Source organism: Schistocerca serialis, chromosome 3 (genome assembly GCF_023864345.2).
Source record: "Schistocerca serialis cubense isolate TAMUIC-IGC-003099 chromosome 3, iqSchSeri2.2, whole genome shotgun sequence".
In the NCBI taxonomy this organism is placed as follows: domain Eukaryota; kingdom Metazoa; phylum Arthropoda; class Insecta; order Orthoptera; family Acrididae; genus Schistocerca; species Schistocerca serialis.
Window position 1 is genome coordinate 247,347,125 of NC_064640.1, and position 24,111 is coordinate 247,371,235.

The window sequence follows — 24,111 nt, forward strand, 5'->3', positions numbered from 1 at the left end:
AAACAAATAATATGATGGAAAAATGGCATACAGAAGGAGTTACACAGAGGAAGTTCAAATTATGTAGCTACAAAATTTTCAGGATACATTAAGTACGAAGCACCTAACTATGAAGCTTATTAGTTAAAAGTAAGAGACTGGTTATTTTGATCTAGTTATGTATAAAAAAAAATGCATGAAGAGCCTTATCATGAAAACCAGGTTGTTTACAATCTCACATATAGCTGATACAATCATTCTCAAAGAGCACATTACATGCAGTATAAATGACTTTTGAAACTCTGCTTCTGGCAATGAGCAAATAATATATGTAATGCAAAACTTCTATGGTTTTGCACTTACATGTTAATAGCACTTTAAAAACAATTCTAATCAAAAATTTAACATTGCTTGAAAAGGTGAAGCACAGCAATTGCAATTATTCATCAGAGTTTGGTTATATCACACCTAGTTAACACTATTTTATGATAGTGTTGTCGGTCTATGGATTACTTCCTTCAGTTTAGTATGTAGGTCTACTCTGTTGCATCATGTGAATGTCATAAATGCATATACATGATTCATTAGCTGTGACACAATTTTCAATCAAGCACTCCCTTCATCTTGGCTAAACTACCGAAAGTTATATTTTATTTTTGTGCCACAAGACTATGAAGCATTACTAACAAAGACTCATTAAACATAAAATAAAATTTTATTGGATTATATTTTATGTATATTTAAGAATTGCTTATAGCTGCAATGCCATTAAATATGCCACTGGCAAATTTGATAGTCAGAGAAAAAGCTGCCAAAGAACTATGAGAACATGGTAGTATCAGATTTTAGCAATACTTCGCAATGACCTTCCACGTGAGCCATCCAGGCATGTAAGCCTCTCACCCAATCAACCACCATAAAGCACCAATACTTCCTCAAAGCTCTGATGTCCAATGATGCAATACTTACTGTTAGTACATCTGGTAATATGATGCAGTATACATAACACATAATTTCAACTTCATGGCAGTTACAACAATCAGCCTGTTACAATAAATATTGACAATGTTAAACAGTTCAAAGTTGTTTAGCACACACACACTACAACAAACTCTTGTTATACCAAAAGCTATTCCATTGAATGTATCAATCTCCAGAATGTGTTGATCTGACAGGGGTTAAGTTACATCCATGAAGTTCAGAAAGGAAGGAGAGAAATAACAGCAGATTGAAGCTTTCAAGTTAGTCTGTGAAGCGTTCTTAAATAGTAAATATCGAGAACACTGCCTTTAAATGAAAAAGACTAGGGTTTACAACTTATAGCTTTCTCCTGCCACAAATTTTCTATACAGTTAAGTCTAAAAGAGTGACGGACTCATTCCTAAATCACACTTAAGTTCTCCAATTGCTATTTTTGCTCTGTCCCCAGCTGATACTTCATTAGTGCATGTGTTCCTACTTTATTAAATATTTTGTTCTGGTTTGTTTTTATTTTAGCCTAGGATAATACTGACTTTGATTCATAAATTCATCCATCCTCTCTCCTCTTGCTTAGTTTGCTTTATTTTCTTAGAGACTGAAACTCATTCTGACTACTGGTTTGATATCATCAGAGACAACACAAGCCACAACATTAACTTTGTATAGAGCAACAGTAAGCTTTATTACATGGCTATCCCAAAAAAGTGAATTGTAGTCCACATAGCATAGTATCTTCACTTACTAACCACTTACGCCATCTTTTGTATGAGAGGCATAACATACCAAGTATAATTTCTTTGGCAAATAACAAAATTTTTAAAAGTGTGTCATTATTATTATTATTATTATTATTATTATTACTATTGTTATTATTTAAAAGTACTTATGGTCAGTGTTTCAAGAAGTTCCATCACTCAACATGATTGGTGTATACCAATTCTGATTTTTACCCTGTAAAGTGCATAAATGTTCGGGATTTTGCAGCACTCTTTACCAGTCTTCTGGATGTTAGAAAAATGAAACTGGAAAGGATAGTTTGGTATGTAGGTTTTAACAAAATATACTCTATCATCTCAAGTGTTTTTTACAGTTTACCTTATTATCTTTCTTCCTACTGCAAATAAAAATTATCTGTTACAGAGCACATGATACTACATAATTTTAAAAATTTCTTACCTATATTAAAACTTAATGACATGATTTTGTTTCATTTGTGCCTACAATTTCTTGAACAAAGTACAATATATATCCTTATTCAATATATGTGATTGACATTCAAGTATTTTCATATATACATTTTATCAACTTACCATCAGGTACAGGTTTGGCCTGTGCAGGTTCCATAGGCATCATTTTCTTCATTTGTTCCAGCTGTACCATCTCCTCTGCTGTTAATATTAAAGGTGCTGGAGACTCACACTGACTACCCCCGGGTGAAGGAGAAGAAAGTCTTGAAGGTGGTGGAAAGACAGGTATGCGTAACTCTGTAGCTGTATCACATCTGTGAATGGAAGACAAAAGTACAGTATATGTTTATCTGTTAAGAAGGGATTTAGGTGGACACCTGTTACCTACAAAAATTCCATACGTACATAGCTGATAGCCGATCATACAAAGATACTAAGCTAATTGGCTCTAATTCTACTCTTTTCATGAGTCACTTAGATATGGCCTTCCTGTGATTCAGGCACATTTTGGGACACAAGTTACAGCACACACAGCAGGACTACCATGTATGGCATCTGAGAAACCAGCCTCAGTGGAAAATACATAAAGATGGTAGGTCAAACAAGAGTAGCAGCAAGTGACGAAAGTGAATGGATGAAAGTTCTGGCACTGTAAGCCCCCCAACTGGTTGAAATACACTGATATTAGTTTCATTATGAAATTTGGGCTTAACCAGCTTAATGAGTTGTCCTTTGGAATTTCATCTGGATCAGGAAGTTATCCTCGATGACATTTGGGTTACAGGCTCCAAGTGAAAGAAACATTTACAAAATCTGTAGGAGATTTTCCAATGCCTTCTGGAGAAGAGTGTTCATTGAAAAGTGAGTAATATAGTTATTTTCCCCAAAGGTACATTTTTGGGATATACTTAGCAAAGATGGCCTCATCTCTATGGACAAATGCATCAAAGTCATCATCAACCTGTCAGCACCCAAGACCCTGACGAGGCTCCGGTCTTTTCTGGGCAAGATTTCTTATTACGTTAAGGTCATTCCCAGGGCTGTACAAATCTGCCAACATCTCAACCAGCTTCATCAAAAGGGCATCAAATTAATGTGGTCTGTGGACTGTCAATGGGCTTTTCACTCCCTCAGACAGTGTTTGTGCTCCACTTCACTGTTTGGCTTCCTTTACACTGTATAAACCGTAATCCTGGCCACCGTTGTGTCTCAGTATGGCACTGGCATCATTCTGTCAGAAAGCAACCCAGATGACACTGAGCAGCCCATTACTTATGCATCTAAGATGCTTTTCAGGGTGCAATATAACTATTCACAGATGGAAAAGGAGGCACAGGCTATCGTTTTCAGCATTACAAAGTTTCAAATTTTCTTGTATGGTGTGAAGTTTCTATTCAGAGCACCTGGTTTCCTTATTCAGCCTCACTCTAAGCTATGGGATCAGACTGCCCAACAGTTGCTGAGGTGGGCCTTCTTTCTCAGCAATTATTGCTGTGGCATTCATTACCAGTTCACCATCGAGAATGCTAATGAAGATGCACTATTGTGGTTGCTAGGAGCACCAAATCCATATCAGATCAACAAGAGGCCCTCCTTTTTGCATTGGATGATACCTTGCAGCAGACATTGCTGGATTTTCCTTTCACAGCACAGGAGGTCACTTCCACTATGACTACCAACCTGCTTTCCCAGAAATTTTTTCAGAAATCCAGATGAGACGGCCCTAGCACACTCCCTCAGCAGCAGATTTGGTGTGGTGTATGATTTTTCTGCAACAAGATTGGCTCAAAATTGTCCAGGGGATCCTCATGCTTGCCACAGAGGAGCAAAACTGTCAAGTTGTTGTCCCTCCGGTGTTGCATCCTTGCATACACCAGCTATTGCGTGTGTCACTCTCAGATAGGTCTTGTATAAAGGCTTTGGCATGGCATCATGTCCTGCTGGCAATCAATCACAATACTGAAAATCTCGTACAGTGTTGTGCAGCCTGTGCACAGACCCACACTGTGCCACCATGTCTATTTTCCGGTTGGCCAGTTGCAGGCCACCCTTGAGACACGCTGCATTTTGACTTAGCTGGCCCTTTTTTTTTGGGGGGGGGGGGGGGGGGAGCATGTGGTGGTTGGTGGTCAATGCATAGTCAGATTTCTTGTACATTGTCAAACTGTCCTCCACAATGTTGACAGCAACTATTCATATGTTGTCTGTCACTTTTGGTGTTGAGAGCTCTCCACACACCCTCGTGTCTTACAAGAGTCAGCAATTCATGTCACAGGAATTTGCAGATTTCTTCAACTGCAATAGTATCCAGCATCTGATTACTGTCCCATTTCACCAAGCTTCTAACTCAGAGGTAGAGATATTCATGCTGAAACTCAAAACACAAATGTAGGTGTAGAAGAAGTACACATATGCCTCATCCCATGATGATTCTCTGTCTAGTTTTCTTGCCACATACCAGGCAACACTGATTAATGTGTGCAAACCAATGGACCTTTTGAATGGACACAAGCCATGGGGTTTTTCAGATTTGTTCAACCCTGAGTTGCATACTCTGCATTGCAACAGCTGCTGTGTTTCCATCATGGGGCTGCCATTTGAGCCCAGTCTTTCAGTTAGTAGCAGGGGTGGCTGCCAGGTGTAGTAGTGGGCCACAAACATTGGCATTTGTTTGTGGTGGATGTTGGTCAGGACCAGCTGACCCATCATTCCTATCAGTTGCAACCAAGAGTTGCTGGTTCCTCGATACCACCATCTCCAAGCCAGGCAGGCAAAGCGGATCAGTTGCAGTGTTGTTCCAGTGGGAGGGTCCCAAATGCAGCAGCACACTCACCAGCTCTCACTCCCACTGCACCCTCCACTGTCCTAACTTCAACCATGGAGCAAGGTGCCGGCAGGGTATCTCCCACGACTACCTATACAGAGTCCACAGAATTTGCACCAGCGTCCTCCTTCCCCATTTTCCAGTACAGAAGTTCTTGGCGATGCCAGTAGACCACCCATTACCCAAGCCTGCGCAATCTTCCATCCCTCCAACAGGCCCAGCTGTATCTGCATCGGCCGGACAGGGTGGCCGAGTGGTTCTAGGTGCTACAGTCTGGAACAGCGCAACCGCTACGGTCGCAGGTTCGAATCCTGCCTCAGGCAGGATGTGTGTGATGTCCTTAGGTTAGTTAGGTTTAAGTAGTTTTAAGTTCTAGGGGACTGATGACCTCAGATGTTAAGTCCCATAGTGCTTAGAGCCATTTGAACCATTTTTGTATCTGCATCCTCTCCTTTAGCAAGTGACTCATTGCTGTGGAATCTTGGACCGTCCCCAGTTTTACAACAAGAGGTCGGGACAGAAGCCCAGCCATTTTTGGCCCCATGTGGACTTTTCAGGGGGGGAGGGAAAGGCATGCATTTATTACCCCCACAAGCAGATGTCAAAATGGATGCAGGTGTTATAGGCGGAACCACTGACTCAGATGTTTATTTGCTGGTGGCACTAGACCTGGCCCAGCACTTCATGGACACCAACTACCTCAGACCTGGTCCTTGCCTTGAGCCGTGTTCCGATTCCTGTGGGCTTTGTTTGTTCAGTCACTAACACAGGTCACATTTTGTCTGCTCTGTGCTCATCTCTATGTGGTGTTCAGATATTATGGTCCCCTGTAGATCAACTTGCACGTTGTGTTTCAATCCCTCTTCCTGGGTTCGGTTCCCGGCTCGTAGTCAAGCCACAGTTGGGTAGTGTACTAATATTTTGTGCTGACAGTGATGGTTCTGCATGCCTGTGCAGATACAAAACAACACTTATTCATTCAATCATTCATTTATTTGTTAACATATTCACTAATTCATTGTGTACTGTAGACCCCACCAAGGAGTTCAACTTTCAGGGGTGTGGAATGATGCCAGGAATATAATAACGAAAGGCAAGAAACCCATAAAAACTTAATTTGCATACTGTATTAAGAATGAAAGCTGTTGCTTTATTTACTTTACATGCAATGCTCCAGAAGATAACTCCGTGATGCAACAGGAAGTTGGATATGCAAAACAAGCCAACATCCTTCTCTTTATAAACACAAAAAGAGATACTTCAAAGAGTAAAACATTCTGAACTAAGCTTCCTGTGTAAATTATCTGAGTGTTGACTATTTTATCTTGTTATCCAACTTCAACCCTAAAAATTTTACACATATTCTCACATTTAGTATATGACTGTTCAAATCAACTTCTGATGTTAGCAGATCATTTTTCCTTGTCTGAAACTTCATGAAATAATTCCTTGTGAGAGTAACACACAAACTATTTGCTATGAAACAGCTGTAGTCCTGTTCAGCTTCCATCATAACTGTGACTGGTAAGACTGAGTTGGGACCGATGATTAGTATGCTTGTGTCATAAGCAAACATTACAGATTACAAACCATCCTTTGAAGTCCTCACAAGATCACTTTTGCAGTTTAGGAACAAGAACAGATGCAGTACTGGTTCTTGTTAGACCCACATGTTATATTATGCCATTCTGAAAATAGTTTTATCCGTGACACAGTCTGATCCTTCAGTTTCTGCTATGAATGTAAGACTTACTCAATGAAGAGGGATGCCATTAAATGCATAACATATCAGTTTGCCAACTAGAATTTTGTGGTCTATGCAATGTAAGGCTATTTCAACTTCACATAATATACTAGTGGCATTATTATTCTTGTTTAGTTCTACCAAGACTTAATTTGGGGAATCCTGTATGGCTCTCTCTGCATATAATCCATTATGAAAGTTAAACTGAGAAGGCAGTTCTATTCAGACAAATGATAAAGTACTCTAACATAAGCCACTTTCTCAAAAAAATTTCAAAAGACTGGAGGGGGTGTATTGGGTGTACAATTAAAATGGTTTTCTTATCTCCATTTTTGTGGATGGGTATTACTTGAGTTAGTCAAGGAATCTGTTCAGAGTCAATGATGGTTTACAAAGATAACTTATAGGCAGTTTTCTCAGATCAGCACAAGTTTTAATACTCTGGAACAAACACCATCAAAGATAGCAGAATCAACACATTTTAGTGACCTGATTAAATGTTTAATCTCCTTATGGAATGTAATTTTTAATTACTCACTTTAAAAAAAATTGACATGTGTCGCTTTTGTTCAACTTCTTTATGAAGCATATCAATTTCTGAAGGCAGTCCCCATGAGGACCACTGTTCCCTAGTATTCACCAGACATCACCCAAAAACTTGGTTGCCATGTTCACAAACATTGTAATATCCAGAGATTAAAGTAGTAATAAGTAATGATTAAAGTAATAGCATTTCAGTTATTGAGAGTGTTACTTTTTAAAATTGTAATTTCCAGGTGTAAAAATATCCAGTATCATTTTCAGTTTCGTCATGCAGCAACTCACACTTCTTAAACGTTTAGAAATCATAAAAAAAATGTTTACCAAAGAGGTAGCTCACTTGTGGCTGCTCACCATTTATTCACAAGAGAACTGGGCTGCCACCACTATTTCTCTGCACTGTGGTCAAGTTTGAGCAGGATTGCACTCTACACAACCAGCAGCCACGAAGAAGACAATGTGAAGTGTGAAGTGAGGTCAATATTGCAGCAGTAGCTACTAATATTGAGGAAGAGCTGAATGTGTTAGTTTCAAGTTTCAATGATAGCACCTATCTGAGTCATCAGCTTGGCAAACCTTGGGAAAGATTTGAGCCTGCATTGTTTTGACTCAAGAGCTGAAGCCACACAATCACCGACTGCATTGTGAATTAGCTGATTTGGTTGCACAGCAGATGTAAGGTGATCCTGATTTCAGTGGAACAATTATCTTCTCAGACTAGGCCCATTTTTGTGAAGAACTCACAAGTGGTCCATGAGGTGCAACTGCATTAAAACAAATCACCGTGTGGTGCAGTTTATGGCATGGTGGTGTCACTTGACATAATTAACTTCGAGATGATGAGAGAAGAAGTGTTACCATCAATGACAATCACTACAGATCCATGTTACGTGAGTTTTTGTGGTCAGAACCTTAAGGGATGAAGCTACGTGCTACACAGCTGGTGCTACACTTGATTCGCTGAGGGGGACATTTGGTGACCGGGTCATCTCAAAATGAGGATCTGTGAATTGGCTGACACAGTCATGTGATTTAACACCCTTGGATTTTTTTCTCTGGGGCTACAGCAAAGCCCAGGTCTATGTTGACAAGCCACAAAATTTGGAACATTTGGAGGTAAACATTCATCAGGCTATCACACCTATTCCTCCTTTTGATAATTATGTTCCGTGTGGCAATAGGCCACTACAATTAGTGTCATCTCCTAAACCAAAATACAGCAATTGTATGGTGCGGTTTAAAGGCCAAGGAAATGTTAAACAATAAATCTTTAATAATAAGTGATTTTTAAATGTAACCATAATGGTTTCCTGCATCTGTCGCAGTGAGCTAAATGAAAAGTTACATAATAAATTTCCATCTCAAAAGCCATTTTTAATTAATGAGCATTGTGGATGCAACAACACATCCTGTGAATAATATAAAATGTTTTCTATGAAAGCTACTTGGAACAAATAGTTTGGGAGCCAGTGCATGATGGAAACATACTATATCTAATGACAAAAAATATACCTGACATCTTTGAGGACCTCTATATAAAAACAAAGTTGGAAGATTTACATGTTCACTACGCTAGATAAAGGGGCAGTCATTTCCTTTCTCAAAGAGGAACTCAAAACTTTTATCTCTGGGCAGGAGCATTTAGAAGAACTGTGGCTCAAGTTTAGAAGAATAGTTAGCCAAGCACTGGACAGGTATGTACCTATAAAAAAATAACCGTTCATACTGGAGGCAACCTCCATGATATATAGTCTCTGTAGAGAAACTTCTACAGCAAAAGTGACTACCGCACAACTGATGCAACATGAAGCATAGGGCTAAAGGCAGAGAGATCCTGAATAAAATGAGTTTGGCTGTCATGACAGCAATGTATGATGCCTTCAGTGACTAACTGAGTAGAACCTCATTGAAAGCTCTCTCAGAAAACTCAAATACATTCTTAATTCTGGACATATGTAAAGGCTACAAGTGGCACCACAGTTAGTGTTCAGGAGCTCATACATTATAGAGAAACAAACTGAGGATAGCAAAATAAAAGCACAAATGTTGAAATATTTTTTTCAAGTGTTCCATTACAAAGAAGAATACAGAATTACTAACACTGCTAATTATTAGACCACCACAAAAGTGAACTGTACAGTTATTAGTGTCAGTGGTGATGAGAAACAGCTGAAATCACTAAAATTGAATTATATCCTGATGAAATCCTTATCAGATTCTATACAGAATTCAAAGCTCAGTTATCTCTCATTTTGAGCATAACATGGAGTCCACAATGATTAATTTGTGCAGCTGGGAGAAAGCAGAGGTCACACCATCTACAGGATGTGTAGCAGAAATGATGCACAATACTGACATCCAATGTCACTAAAATACTTTACCAAGAACATATTCTGAGCCCAGACAGAATGAGGTATCTAAAATAGAATCATATCCTCCATGTCAACCAGCATGGATTCGAAGGAGAACAATAATGCGAAAGACAACTTGTGCTCTTCTTACATAGCATCCTAAGCCTTTGATAAAGGCAGTCAGCTGGATGCCTATTTCTTGACTTCCAAACTTCATGTGACTCAGTAACACACACACAATTATCAACAAACATATGTTAGTATGGGATATCACACAAAGTTTGTGACTGGATTGAGGATTTCTTGGTGGGGATGGTGCAACTTGTCATTTCAGATGAAGAGTCACTGACAAAAGTAGACATTCATTATTTCAAATTTCTGTCACAGTTGCCTGTATTTCATACTGGTGACTAGTTTTGAACATACCCATTCATTTTCAAACCAGACTTGCACTGAGCAGCTCCAATAAGCACTTCAGTGCAGGACTGGTTTGAAGATTAATGGCTGTGTTCAAAATTAGTCACCAGTGTAAAAATACAGGCAATTGTGACAAACGTTTTAAATAAAGAGTTAACAAATTCAGTTGCTGGTCTTTTCTCAAGGAAATGTTAGAACTGTAAAGGAATGCTAAGCTCTTGTTTTAAGAGAAAATAATTAACTTTTTACCTTATATCATATACCTAAAGTGCTAACCATTGCAGCTCATAAATAACAAAAAAATTGTGTTGTGTAAAGTGTGTTAAGTGATTTAACCCTATTTTAAGCACTTCATCTGTATCACAATACACAGTAAGTGTGGATGTTTCCATAGGGCAGTCTGACTGGGAGTGATATGTGTAGGCTGTGGTTTGGGGTACTACTGGGGTCACTGTAGTCGAGAATTGAACAGGGAACTCAATGAGGCTATCCCATGGAAATGTAGGCTCTGCAAAAGAGCAAGAGAATTGCCAAACAGGAAGCAAAGATTTGTGCCATTCATGCTGCATTAGAAAATGTGAAATTTGACCTACATACGCTGCAGGGGGAGGGGTGGGGGGAATATCATGGGAACTGGGTAATGGTAACAAGCAATGGGTGAAAGGGAACAGCTTTTCAACTTTATCTACATTTAAGCTTTTAGTATTGAATAAATTTGACTGGTTACCTGAAGTAGAAGGGGAAGAGCCTCATCCAGCTGTAGGTCACAGTAGGATGCAGCAGACTTCTAGCAGAGAAACTAAATGTGGGTCAGTAGATATAGAGAGCAGGAAGAAAAGAGTCTTGCTGCTATATAGATAGCAGCCATGGCAGGGTTTAGGCTAGATGATACAGGACAAATTAGGGACAGGATAATAGGTCACCAGTAGTGTGAAGCCAAGTGCCAGTTGTAGCTAGGTGACAGAGGACATGGAGAATTTGTGCATAGATCCTGACAAAGAGAATCAGTTTATTACAAAAGGTGAAGCAGGGAGCAGCCTGGCAAAAGACAGAAATGACAGCATTAAGCATTACCTGGATGAAATAGGGGTAGCAACTACACATGTAAATGTGAGTTTTGTACAGGTCTTACAATTCCATGACCAGCCTTGGGTTAACACTGCTGTCAGCTGTGTAAACACTGAGTTGAGTGGGCTGTTGCTGAATGAAATGAAGTCTCAGATGAGTGCAATGCCCGTTGCTACAGTTGGGAGATAGGGATGTATTAGACATGATAGATAAGTTTTCTGAGCTTCTTGCAGAAACATATGGGGGCCACCATCACACAAAGCAAGATACCTGTGGTTACTAGTGTGGTAGAGATACGTTTTTCAGGTTAGAATCTGGATTCAGGCACCTTGTTATGAAACAAATTAAAATAGCAGAAGAGCCCCACAAAATGATTAAGAATGCACAGAAAACTAAGTTTAGCCTACGTTGTCAGAATATTAGAAGACTGAATAATAACATAGAAGAACTTCTTGCCTGTTTGGAAAATTTAGAGAGCTCTGTGTTGCCTATGTGAGCACCACTTAGCCACAGGATTAGAGAAGTTTAATATAAAAGATTACACTCTAGCATCTTATTCATGTAGAACAAACTAGCTGAGTGTCCAGTGTTGCTTGTATATGTATTTAACACAGCTCTATTAGTCCACTCCTCCTTCTCACAGTCTCTGTCAATCTCCTTCTCCCCATCTCTCTGTCCATCTCCTCCTCCTCCCCCATTCTCTGTCAATCTCTTCCTTCCCTCTCTCTCTGTCCATCTCCTCCTTTCACCTCTCTTTGTTCATCTCCTTCTCCACCTCTCTATGCCCAACTACTCCACCCTCACTGTCTGTCCAGCTTCTCCTCCCGCCCCCCCTCCCCCTTTGTTCATCTCCTCATTTCCCCTCTCTCTGTCCATCCCCTCCTCCCTCTCTCTGAATATGACGGAAGGAGGAGATGTTACATATGTTAAAACAACACAAGTTCAAAACCATCCACACAAGTACATTTTGTACTTATCAGTACATAGAAGTGTATGCTTATGAATTAATGCTGAAAAATAGTTCACTTTTGATTGTAACTGCGCATAGATTCCCACTGGTGAATTTTGATCTGTTTACATGGGATTTAGGTTCCTTACTATGTTATCTGTTGGACAGCAGCAATTTGTGGCAATTTCAAAGTAGATTTTCTAAAAGGATTCTGATAGGAAAAATGATCTGGAAATCTTATTTGGATCCCACAATTTGATCTTGGTAATTTAAGTTTCCAACACAGATGAATAAAGACAGTAGTACCCTATATGATAATGCTTTCTTGGATGACGCAAAAAGCAAGAAAATAACTGTATACCCAGTAACAAATGCTCTCTCTAATTATGATGCACAGCTGTTTATGATAAATAAGATACTGCCTTACAGTAGTGATACTCCACAGTGGAAATCCATTAGAGTAATTAATGACTCCAGAAGCAATGCTTTTAAGAATAGTTGAGAAGAGGTGACCTGGGATGAAATTTATAATGAACCAAATGCTGAATAAAAATTTAATCTATTTCATGATAAATTCACATCATTATTTTAAAATAGCTTTCTGCATAAGCTATTCAGAAAGGACATTAAATACCCACGTAAAAAGCCATGGATCACTAGAGGGATTAAAGTATACTGTGAAAGGAAAAGGGAAATGTATCTGTTGGCAAGAACAAGTAGAACTCGTGCTTAAAAAACTACTGAAAATTACTAAGATAAGTTATAAAAATCAAGGAACCTGCACATTATATAAGAAAACAGTATTCTTCCAACAGGTTTAAAGCCATGTGGAATGTAGTGAAACTGGAGATAGGACAACCAGCCATAGAAAAGCTACTGAATCAAATGAAGGGGCTATAAATGGTGAGTCACAGGAAGCAAATATATTTAATAATCACTTCTTCAATATAGTTGAAAATATAGTGACAGCTAGTTCAATAAGAAAATCACAGCACTATTTTGAAAAAGCAACTAACATAAAAGTCAGTTGTGTGGATGTATCACCAACTCCTCCTTATAAAATTAAGAAAATTATATATTCCTTCAAAAATAAAAGCTCACTGGATTTGGTGGCATTCCCATATAATCAGCCCTGTCTTATCTGAAATTTGTAACGCATTGCTAACTCAAGGCATTTTCTCAGACTAAAATATGCTGTTCTCTCTATAAGAAAGGTGATAGGAGAGATTTCAATAACAACTGGCCTGTTACACTACTGACATCATTTTCCAAAATTTCTGGGAAGGTATTCCAGAACAGTATCTCCTCTGAGGAACAAAAGTTTCCTCAGTAAATCACAGTTTGGCTCTCAGAAGAGTTGCTCTACTGACAAGGGAACCTCCCCATCGCACCCCCCTCAGATTCAGTTATAAGCTGGCACAGTGGATAGGCCTTGATAAACTGAACACAGATCAATTGAGAAAACAGGAAGAAGTTGTGTGGAACTATGAAAAAATAAGCAAAATATACAAACTGGGTAGTCCAATGTGCAAAATAGGCAACACCAAGGCTAATGTTAGCTCAGGAGCGCCGTGGTCTCGTGGTAGCGTGAGCAGCTGCAGAAGGAGAGGTCCTTGGTTCAAGTCTTCCCATCGACTGAAAATTTTACTTTCTTTATTTTTGCATAGTTATTATCTGTCCGTTCGTTCATTGACGTCTCTGTTCACTGTAATAAGTTTAGTGTCTGTGTTTTGCGACGCATCGCAAAACCGTGCGATTAGTAGATGAAAGGACGTGCCTCTCCAATGGGAACCGAAAACATTTGATCGCAAGGTCATAGGTCAACCGATTCCTCCACAGGAAAACTCATCTGATATATTCTATACGACACTGGTGACGGCATGTGCGTCACATGACAGGAATATGTTGTCGACCCACCTAACTTGTACACTTGGCGAATGGGTAAAAAGATTCTTCCACCTTGCCCGATTTAGGTTTTCTTGTGAATGTGATAATCACTCCCAAAAAAGTGGTGAAAACATACGAGTTTGTCACATAAACTGAAAATAAAAAATTAAACTTTTCACTCGATGGAAGATTTGAACCACGGACCTTTCGTTTCGCAGCTGCTCACGTTACCACGAGCCCACGGCGCTCCTGCGTTTCCGGTATCCTTGATGTTGCATATCTTGCCATGAACTACTCAGTTTGTATTTTTGGTTATTTTTTCACAGTTCCACACAACTTCTTCCTGTTTTCTCAATTGATCTGTGTTCAGTTTTTCAAGGCCTATCCACTGTGCCAACTTATAACTAAATCTGAGGGGGGTGCGATGGGGAGGTTCCCTTGTGAGAATGCCATTTAGATGTTCAGTCACCATATTTGACAAGCATGAAACAACAAAATAGCAATGATTGGTATTTTCTGTGACATTTCTAAAGCATTTGACTGTGTGACTCTCAACATTATCATACATAAATTGAGGTGTTATGAGATTAACTGAATAGTCAAGCAATGGATGTCTTTTCTAACCAAAAGAATGCAAAAAGCTGTGCATAGTAATTCAACCAATGTAATCCAGGGACATTATTCTAACACGGAGAAATCATGTACGGGGTTCCCTAAGGCTTGATCTTAGGCCCACTACAGTTCATAGACATAAATGGTCTCCTGTCTAATATACAACAAGCAGAATTAATTCTTTTGCAGATGAGACTAGTATTGTAATCAATCCAAGCATACATATACCAACAGAAGAAATGACAAACAATGTTCTTAAAAGTACCATTGAATGGTTTTTTTGTGAATGGTCTCACTCTCAATTTTAAGAAGACACAAAATATGTAGTATTGCACAGCTAGAGGTAATACACCAATGATAGCTTCAAACACCGGGAGGAAATAATAAAACTTCAAAATTCTAATGTATACTTATTGATGAGAATTTCAACTCAAAAAAGCACATTTGGAGCTCCTGAACAACTTAGTTCAGCCACAGTTGTATTTACAATCATTGTAAATCTTAAGAGGAGAGAAATCAGCAAGATGACAGTTTTGAACATTTTTCATCCAATAATTTACTATGAAATAATATTCTGGGGTAACTAATCTTTAAGAAAGAAAGTCTTCATTGCTCAAAAAAACGTGCTACGAAAATAATATGTGGTGCCCACCCACTATCAACTTGTAGACATCTGTCTAAGGAGTTAGGAATCTTGACTACCATAGATGTTAAGTCCCATAGTGCTGAGAGCCATTTGAATCTTGACTCTGCTTCACAGTATTTTTATTCCCTCATGCAGTTTGTGAAAATAATCCACTGCATTTCAAAAGGAACAATGATATACATAATTACAAAACCAGATGAAAACAATGACATGCACTATGACACATTAAGATTGTCTTTAGCACAAAAATGGGTGCACAAACTGCAACAAAAAGTTTTTGTCACTTACATGGTGATATAAAATGTTTGTCAGATGGCAAAGTAAAACTTGGGGAAAAAAACTGAAAATGTTTTTCGTTGGCAACTTGGTCTATTCTGTAGAAGAATATCTATTACTGTGATGCATAAAAGATGGTGGCCAGAACTTACTAACACACATCTGTATGTCTGCTTCTTTAAAACAAAATTAAATTAAATAAAAAATACAAAACACTTTTAACTATAGGCATACTTACAAAATAATAAGTGATGTGAATATAAAATGACTCACTCCACACCTTTATGACACACACACACACACACACACACACACACACACACACACACACACTGTCCCAGACATCAATGATTCCTTCACCCATGGCAACGGATGGTTAACAGTCGCTATTGTACGAGGTGGTACAGGCGTGCCCAATGTATCAGGACTGGAAAGCTTCGTCGATCGTGACGTCATAGCCTATCGAACATATCATGTTATTGAAAATGCAAATAAAGACTTTGGCAAATCATCATATATGTCACCCTCACCTTTTACCTTGTATACACGTAGTAGATGTAAGATATCTTCCTTATTAATAAGTAAAAAATTTCTAGTAAACACAGGCTGTCAAATGAGAGCACTCATTCGTCTTCAGTACTATGAGCAGACATCTGCTACTGCAAGGTCTTAGCTTTCCATACTTTTGTATAAAATATTAATAAAATATTAATGTGACTTCAGACTTTTAGCAGGTGATGTAGTTATCTGAAATTAAGTACTATCTAGGGGGAGGGGGGGGGGGGGGGGGGGAACTGCACAAAGATGCAGTCAGACATTGATAAGTGGTGCAAATATAGGTAGCTTGCTTTAATTGTGCCAAGCGTAAAACTGCGCAGTACACAAAATGCAGAGAAGTAATGCCAATAACTACAACAACTACGTCACTCACAACTGGGATCAGTCACCCCATAAAAATTTGTATGGATATGAAATGCAATGATGACATAGTGCAGTTGCATGTGTAGCCACCTGCACGTTACTGCACACCCACAACCACTACCGTGACACATGTCAATACACGTACACTCATTTGCATAGTGTGCCATTTGGCTACTGCGGAAATCCAGCCAGAGGCCACCGACCATGGTCTTGTGCCTTTATCACTTCCAGAGATAGCAAGTGGCCCCCATTGGGCAAATGCTACTTATATAGCCATGCAATGGTTCTGAGTGGCAGTTGTGTCTCTTCTCTAAACTGTATTGTACTTATACTGTCATGCTCTGACTTAATAAATAGGTGGTTTCTTATGACCATATCTTTTATTGTGTTCAGATTTAGAACACAAGTGGTGATGAGTGGAATCCTCATGTGCTCAACTTCAGAGAATGTTTTTTTCATGTAACTAATCCAAGGATTGGAAATTCAATCACTTCTCCAGCAGCAGCAACTTACTACAGCCACATTGGAAAAACTTGTGATGATGTTGGCAGTTCAAACTCCACCATCTCAGGTGCACCCACTGCCAGTTCCACGATATGATGGTTCCACTGACGATTGGTAAGCTTATGAAAAATGAGACTTCATTGCATTTAGGGTGACGGACAGAGGGACTTGTAAGGCATTGTCTTTATCATGGATTTCTCCTCGTGTGTACCAGTTGTTATGTAAATTAGTCCCTTTGCAAGAATAGGTCTCACTCTTTTTTAATGAAATGTGTAGTTTTTTGTCATCTTACCATCGCAAGCACACCCACATCATCGCTACACATGTAGAATTTTCCAGTGCCGCAAAGCTCAGTCTTATTGGGCTTGGGCAGTGGTGGAGCTGTAGGGTTTGAGCCATAAGTGCTGCTTTCTTACTAAAACTTCCAAAGAATCCTTTATAGACTCCAGAGTCAGAGATTTAATCATCCACCTAGCACCCAATAAGGAAGTTCATTGGAGAACACTTCAATGTGAAGATTCAGTCTTGGAAGAAGTTTTAAATATTGCTTAGTCCTTTCAAGTCCCCTGCACAGTGGGCCACCAAATTGAGGCATGGGACAATGTTGCAGTCAATGATAGTGTGTCACAAAAGTACACAGCACAATTTCATCGAGTGAAGGGGAAGTCAATGCTGTTCAAACCAGAAAACCTAGCCACAACTCACAAACGTGCAAAGTACCCATCATCTATTTCTCATCCTTAGAGTTCTCTCACTACCCACACTTAACAACTTCTAGTCTGCTGTTATTTCCACAGCCACTATTTGTTTCATGGTACATAAGCATATGAGCTACTGCATATCAAAATTAGTCAAATTTCATTGATCTAGTTTCCTTTACCGTTCCTTACGCACATGAATGATTGCTTCACGAAATTTGCCATCTTCCATTGGGCCAATTGGCTATATTGGAGCACCGCTGCTTCTTTGTTATTGCAAAAACATGGACAGCACAATCTGTGGTGGTATCCATGTTACAGAGAAGATTGTTTCAAATGCCCCAGAATGCCAAATGGCTTACTTATTATTGTTCCTGCTATAGTGACCTATCTACACATACAGATTTCATATTTACATCAAATTAATGTAATCTACTTACCGAGGCATGATCGTTCCACTTGTGACTGAATTTGAATCACATGCATCTCTTGGTAGAATACTGAACCACGTTCTCTCAGATGTTACATTCCCAGCACCTCCACTAAGTAGGAAACTACCATTGAGATCCTTTCCATTGTTGAACATGTTTGATGAATTTAGATTATACAAGTGGTTTATAGCATTGAATTTATCCCCATTTGGAACAATTACTTGGGGTATTTCACTGTTTGCCTTTTCCATGCATTCACCTAGATGCTCAAACTGAATATGTCCATGGTCCAGATAACTGCTTTGTGGTTTTTCATCATCATCTTCAGTCTGATGTTTCACTGTAAAGAGATATTGTTCCTTCTTGCCATGCCTAACAGTATCAGTATTATTCTCTTTCTTCATGTCTTTTAGCTCACTATTAAACATATCACTTTTAATTTCCATTTTCACAGCACTCAAACTATCTTCAGGAGTTTCTGTTTTGACTTGACATCCATCTGAAAGTTTTTCAGCAACAGGAACAGTATATCGATTTTTCAATGAGCTATCCGAATCGACACTCACACACAAAGATTCACTACCTTCATTCACTTTCACTGGAGACTCAATACACCCTTCTGAAGAAGACAACCTTTTAGTTTCACTGTCTTCAGGTCTACAATTTTCTTCCAATTTCACATGACAATTGTCTGTCACATGTGTAACTGAGTTGTTATCCATCTGCTCAGTAAATGTCATTTTCATTTCATTGGGTTTTTCTTTATTTTCATCTACATTACTTATCTGTGTTTTTCTATGCTCAGTTTCAGTCTTGTCCACCTCTTCATCCTTTATTCTATCCATCGCATTTTCACTGGTCTGAGCATCCGTATAACCGTTCCCAGGCACTGATTCACAACTTTCTTGTTTACTGCGAGCTTCTTCAACATATTTATTGTAAAGATCAGGCTCAGCAGACTCCATAGCTTCCACAAAGATGCCACCAGCGCATGGCAATGACCAAAATCGTCGAAAATATCGATCCTGGCCAAAGCAAGTGGCTCTTAGTTGCTGAGCTGACGTACTCAGTGCCTGCAAGGAATGATCACTCTGACGAGACAGACGTTCCATCTTGCGATGCAGTTCTTCAGCAGTCAGATTCTTGTCTTCTTCCTGCAAAACATTAATTAATGATTACAGGGATGATAAAGCACAAGGCTTGTATCTTAGAGGCTTTCAAAATCTTTTATGTTAACTCAAATGACTTATTATACAAATGTCGCTTTCTATAGATAAGCACAAGAAATTATTTTTGAGTAGAACTTCCAATACATTAGTTTTTCAAAGAAGAATTATCACTATGTACTTTTTATTTAAAGTATCTTTTTTCAAAGGGAAAATACAGAATAAATTCAATTTGAATGCGCAATAGGCACTTAACCCTTTAACTGCTCTGGACGTGTTAACGCGCGCCTTTGTACCTGTCCCTGTGTGCTCTGAACGTGTTTACATGCGCCCACTCCTTCTACCTGGTACTCTGAACGTGTTTACGTGTGCCCACTCCTTCTACCTGGTACTCTAAACGTGTCTATGTGCACCACCTTTGTGGCACCTGTGTCCTCCTGACGTGTTGAGACATGCTGCTGCTTCTTCCCCTGTGGTTTATGGCAGCGAGCTGTATATTCTTGCTGAGTGCCTAGTAGCTGTTCAGCATTCCGCTTGCACAGTTGAAGTCTTGTGAGCATTTGCTGCTGTGTTCTTGTGCTGCAGTTTTCATCTGTGCTTCTACTGACTGTTGACACCGTTAACATTTTGAGAAGAAAATCGCACACCGTTGTGGTTGTACAGACGAAGAAATCGTCAAAATTCTCACTAGAAGCAACAGTGACAATGAAATTTTCGACAGCAGTGGTAGTGATTATTCTTCCATTGAATCTCGAAATAACAGTCCTGTGCAGTGTACTTCAGCTGGAACAGTGCATCTGTCAACAAGGGAGGGATATCATTCAGAACCGGATGGGTCTGAGAGTGATAGTTAAGCACCAGCGAAAAGAGCTCGCTTTAGCGACATGTTTGACTGGAAGAAAAGTGATTTTTGTCCATTTATGCAAGAGTTTGATGCTTCAGCTTCTGGACACAAGTGTGGCTTAGGGCCAGATTCAAATGTTTTGTCATATTTCCTGATATTTTTAACAGAAGAACTGATGAAATTTGTAGCATATGAAACCAACAGATTTTATCATATATATATATATAGACACACACACACACACACACACACACACACACAAAAGAAAATACGTCAGAATCAGAGCATTCTCATATGTCCAGATGGAAAGAAACAGGTTTCGAGGATATGTATTCCTTCATCGCTGTTTGTATGCTAATGGCTCGTGTGAAAAAGCTGAAAATCAGTGACTACTGGTCCACAGACATACTCTTGAACATTCCTGTTTTGGCGAAATTATGTCCAGGGAGCATTTTCAGTTAATTTTAAGATTGCTTCACTTCAGTGGTAACTCTTGTCAGCAATGAAGGAGACAGGTTATTTAAAATTAGGTATATTGTTGATAAAATTCATGCAACATTTCACAGTATATTTCATCCATACCAAAAGCTCTGCATTGATGAAAGCCTCTTGCTCAAAGGACGATTATCGTTCAAACACTACATTCCCTCCAAAAGAAGTAGGTTTGGAATAAAAACATTTGTGCTATGTGACTGCCAGTTGGGTTATATCCTGGATTTCATTGTTTACACATGCACAAATACTGAAATTGACTTCCACAATCTGGGGACAGGTGGTGACATAATAGCAACATAGATGAAACCATTTTTAGGAAGGGGACATACGCTCTATGTCGATAATTGGCATTCAAGGCCAGACCTGTTCCTCTGGCTTCATAACCAAGGAACAAATGCATGTGGTACTGTTCGCAAAAACAGATGCAATGTGCCAAAATTACAGAACAAACTAAAACGAGGAGAAATACAGTTTATGTTCACTGACACAATCCTTGCCATGAAATGGTGTGACAAAAGTGTGGATGCTGACCACCTGTAATACTGCAGAAATGGTTGAGATGGAAAAGATAAACAGAGAGACAGGTGAAAGATTGAGGAAACCACAATGTGTTGCAGATTACAACAAGAGTATGGGTGCTGTTGACCGCTGTGACATGCTGCTGAGTTCAGTGCAATCAGTACAAAAGACTGTCAAGTGGTACAAAAAGTTCTTTTTCCACGTACTGGATCTGTGCATTTTAAATGCCCATGCTCTCCACAGAGTAGTAATAGGATGAAAAATCCAACTAGCAGAACTTCATTTGTGTCTGGAAAGAGAGACTGTTGAAGCTTATGCAAAAGATTGGAGGAAAACTGGCAGAGGAAGGTGCTCTGGAGACGAGAATCCTCTAAGATGTACTGGGAGGCATTTTCCAAAGGTGATTCAGATGGCAAAGAAATGTATGCTAATGTGACGATGCACAGTATGCTCCAAGCAGAAAGTGCACCGAGAAACATGATACAAATGTAGAGCATGCAATGTACCACTATGTGTAGTTCCATGTTTGGAGGCCTATCACACTAAAAAAAAAAAAAAAAAAAAAAAAAAAAAAAAAAAAAAAAAAAAAAAAAAAAAAAAAAAAAAAACCTATTAACTGTCTATAATCACTCATAAGAGATGAAGTGACATCGATAATTTTCTAAAAGTAAATGATAACAAAAGGGAAATAAAAATACTAAAAAATACAAAAACTGTATACAAAATGAAATAAAAACAAAAAAATATATTTTTAACTTCGCCAGTGCTGGTCAAAAGCCCAGATCAAAAAGAAGGATGGAAAATATATTCAGAAGGTGTAAAAGATACTCCAACACTTAGGATTTCTGTCTTTGAAGAAATTTTACAGAAGTGTTACTGCACTCTCAAAAACACGAACTGCATTTCTCAGATGCCATTAAATCTATTACATATGTTAAGCATAAAATTAAGACAAGTATAGTGCTACACTGCTGATTCAAACAAACATCACATCTGTTTGCATGGCCATCTACTGCAGCAGCTCCAACAATTAATTATTGTTAGCTTTGCCGTCTTAATCTTACTGCAAATAATTAAGAAGAATTTCACAATAGACACGTTTCGCTTTTATTTACAAAGTATCTTCTGTGGTCATTGGTATTCCTGCTTCATGTTTACATTCTTTGCACATCACTGCTTTCCCTCTCTTCATTAGCGGAGGTTGACATCTAATGACAACGTCTTTGTATACATATAGCTGACAGTTTTCTTGAAGTTTTCAGCTTTTTCTTCCACTGCATTGGTACTGTACCTCACCTCACTTATGGAACTTGAGTGCCATACATGAGGTGAACTACAGTGCCAATGCAGCGGAAGAATAAGCTGAAAATGGCAAAAAAGACTGCCAGCTATATGTGTACAAAGATGTCGTCTTTAGATGTCAACCTCCACTAATGAAGATAGGTAAAGCAGTGGTGTGCAGAGGTTGTAAATATGAACCAGGAAAACCAATGAACACAGAAGATGCTTTGTAAATAAAAGCAACACACGTCTGGTGCGAAATTCTTTTTCGTTAATTGCAGTAAGCTTAAGATGGCAACGCTAACAATAATTAATTCTACATATAGTTTATTATAGTGATTCTTAGCAACATAAGCAGTTTCAATGAACATCATGTGTGTCCATGTCAGTGATCACACTCAGAAGGCAAGAGAGCCGCGAATGCCCTAGCTTGAGAAATATTCAGCACAGGGCATGCTTTGCCAAGCGGCGAGCTCAGCCGCAGGCAACGGTCCATGGGGAAAGCCATTAGTGCAGGTACCAGGATTAGGCGGCCTCAACAGTATGCTCGACCTGGCAAGATGGATGCACGGCTGCAGCAGCTATCACTGACCTTACAGAAGGAAATAATAGTGTGGATAATGCCATTAGAAATTATGAGAAGTCAGCAACATTCTAATATCTGCAACATAATGAGGAATGGGAACTGGTAGAAACAGTTACAGAACATTCTTCAAAGAAAGATACCTGTAAAAGAGGTTGAGGGAAAAGAAGAACTTCTTGTCATCTAAACTTAAGGACATGAGCTTCACACACAAGCAAGGAACTTTTGCTAACAAGTAAAAGTGATATACCTATGATGGTCACCAACATCATGAATAGATAGGCACTAGAAGAAGAAGAAGAAGCACTTACTGAGATACTGACATATCAAAGTTGTTATAACAAAATAATATTATGTACTGATTAGCTCATAGTTACAGGCAATGCCTCAGAATGAAAAAAGATTACTTTCAAAAATAATTACTGTTATGTAAAAGTTGCTGATGTAACATTGATCCTGGAAGCAACTCATTATTTTCTGCAAGGGGCGAGACATTACACATATCATCAGGTATGAGTGAGAAAAACCTCCGACATTGTACAAGTAAACCAAAACCATTGTTTTCATTTTCAGGCATAAATGTTTTGGTGCTGCTCACAAGTGCTATGATGCTGCCATGTCTATTCATAATTCACGGGTTGGGACAAGACATTCGTAGCACCATCATGAAAGGCAGCCACACAGCAAATGCAGCTGCCAACCAACAACTGCCCTACAGACACACCTCTCTTGGCCAGCAGAGGCAGCACCACTATGCAAGAGGATAAGAGGTCACCAAGCCCCTTCTGTTGTAAATTATGTCTGTGAGTACACTGTCTTTCTCTATCAGTGACTACAGTACAATGACTCAGCTATTGAGCAGGACTCTCTGAACTGCACTTTGAGCCTCATTGCATTTGTATTCAGTGACGGACTCAGTTACGTAAATGCTTTTCACATAACCGTTGTTGAGACCCTATTTTCTGTTCTCTGCCTATGCTCTGAATATCTGCTGTCATTGGTTGGCAAGATAGCATGATGTGAGCTATGACTGGCTGACAAAGCACATTGCAATTTTGATTTCAATGCTTTGGGAACTAATATGCTGTGTTTGGTAGAATTCATATTTATACTTTCATAATACAAAAATATGCAGCATACATGTTGCTGGACATAAGAAATCTTTCCAATTTTTTTTTTAATTTTTTTTTTATGATTTTCATTTCCTA

General features: G+C 38.9%; 1 protein-coding gene across 1 annotated transcript in view; it reads right to left on the reverse strand.

The window, feature by feature from the left end:
- The window catches only part of LOC126469996 (bromodomain adjacent to zinc finger domain protein 2B-like), a 296,201-nt gene that overhangs the window by 83,013 nt on the left and 189,077 nt on the right, over positions 1-24,111 (reverse strand). Inside the window, exons 23-24 of the mRNA XM_050097452.1 lie at positions 18,025-19,169; positions 2,271-2,461 (exon numbers count right to left, since the gene is read on the reverse strand). Coding sequence (XP_049953409.1) covers positions 2,271-2,461; positions 18,025-19,169 — 1,336 coding nt within the window. The remainder of the gene's footprint in view (positions 1-2,270; positions 2,462-18,024; positions 19,170-24,111) is intronic.